Genomic DNA, 1530 nt, shown 5'->3' with positions numbered 1-1530 from the left:
CTTTATTTTATAAAAAATTAAAAAAATAAAAAAAAAAAAAAAAAAACCCACATTTTTTATTCTGTATATATATCCCTTCTCATGAATCCACCCCTCTTGCACTCTCCCATTTATCTCTTTCTCTCTCTAACCCTTTTCTTCTCTCTCCTCTTCCATTTCTATGGCTGCCTTAGACCATTTCCAAACCAAACCAAACAATAATAACCCCACTACTCGCTTGAAGCTCTTTGGCTTTGACGTCCAAGAAGATTTTGAAGACGATTCCGGCCGGACTCCATCTGGGTCGTCGGACTCCGGCGGCGGTGGTGTCGGAGGCGGAGGTGGAGGAGGAGGAGGAGGAGGAGGAGGAGGCGCCGCCGCCGCATCCGGTGAGAGGAAATACGAGTGTCAATACTGTTATAGAGAGTTTGCTAACTCCCAAGCCCTCGGCGGCCACCAAAATGCCCACAAAAAAGAGCGTCAGCAGCTCAAACGCGCTCAATTACAAGCCTCTAGAAACGCCGCTGTTTTAAGAAACCCCATAGTCTCCGCCTTTTCTCCGCCGCTTCACCTCCTCCCTTCTCCCGCCGCCACGTCATCCGCTTCTTGGGTCTATATGCCCCGTGCTCCACCCCAATTCCAAGTCTCCCATGGTAGCGTCTTCACTCCGGCATACGTCGAGGCTCCGCCGCAGCCACCACCACCGTCTGCGGCGGCTTTTTTCTCAATTGGGTCTCGATCAGCTCATGGGATGGTGGACGGCCCGTCGCTTAGCCGATTCTCGAAGGCGGAGGGTGGATCCGGGTTCGACGACGGTCCTGGCTTGGATTTACATCTCAGCCTGGCTCCGGCAGCGCCATGAAAAATCAAAGCGTCGAACTTTATTTATTTATTTATTTATATTAGCAAATGGTTAATGTTTTGTTCGATTTCCATCCGATGGGAAAAAAAAAACACTGATCTTCAACATGCTCATCATCATCCATCATTCAATTGCATATTTTTCTATAAAAAAAAAATTAAAATTAAAATTAAAATTTGCACCAAATTAACAGTTGAAAAGGGTTGAAGATAATGAATTTAAATTTTGTAAATCTTTTTAGAGATTTGCTCCATGTTTGAATGGAAGTATAAAGGAGAGGCAACATTAATTAATGAAACATTAGGTTAATCTTCTAAACCTATGCCCTAAAAAGAGAAACCTCCAAAACATTTCTTTCATTAATTGGCTGTGTGTTTTGTTTATTATAAATTGTGTGTTTTATATGAGTGGCCACTCAGATCATTGTCGTTTAAAAAATTATACTTTGCACCTTCTAAATCAATGCTCTAAAATAAAATTAAAAAAAATAAAAAAACTTAAATTGAAATCAAATTTATTTTGGTGGGTATAGGAAATAATCTTAAATTGTGTCAACCCAAGTGTCTTGTTAGTAGTTCAAATGTACATACGGCATTTAAAATAATTTTTAGAAACGTGGAGATATAATATCGAACTTCAATAGAGTTGTTTTCATAGCATGTGACTGTTTTTTTTTTTTTTTTGGGTGT

At 40.6% G+C, this 1530-nt stretch overlaps 1 protein-coding gene across 1 annotated transcript; it reads left to right on the top strand.

Annotated features, from left to right (window-relative positions):
* The first annotated feature begins 101 nt into the window (after nt 1-101).
* Nucleotides 102-954, top strand: LOC111462831 (zinc finger protein GIS3-like). The gene has a single exon (XM_023106597.1). The coding sequence runs from the start codon at nt 161-163 to the stop codon at nt 839-841; it is 681 nt and encodes a 226-aa protein (XP_022962365.1). The 5' UTR covers nt 102-160; the 3' UTR covers nt 842-954.
* The last annotated feature ends 576 nt before the right edge of the window (nt 955-1530 follow it).

The sequence above is a fragment of the Cucurbita moschata genome, unplaced genomic scaffold, assembly GCF_002738365.1.
Source record: "Cucurbita moschata cultivar Rifu unplaced genomic scaffold, Cmos_1.0 Cmo_Scf00002, whole genome shotgun sequence".
Classification (NCBI taxonomy): domain Eukaryota; kingdom Viridiplantae; phylum Streptophyta; class Magnoliopsida; order Cucurbitales; family Cucurbitaceae; genus Cucurbita; species Cucurbita moschata.
The sequence above is the reverse complement of the archived record's forward strand: the minus strand, read 5'-3'. Positions and strand labels throughout refer to the sequence as shown.

What these genes read in the sequence shown, in the direction of transcription:
- LOC111462831 (XM_023106597.1), top strand. Translation starts at nt 161, where the DNA reads ATGGCTGCCTTAGACCATTTCCAAACCAAACCAAACAATAATAACCCC.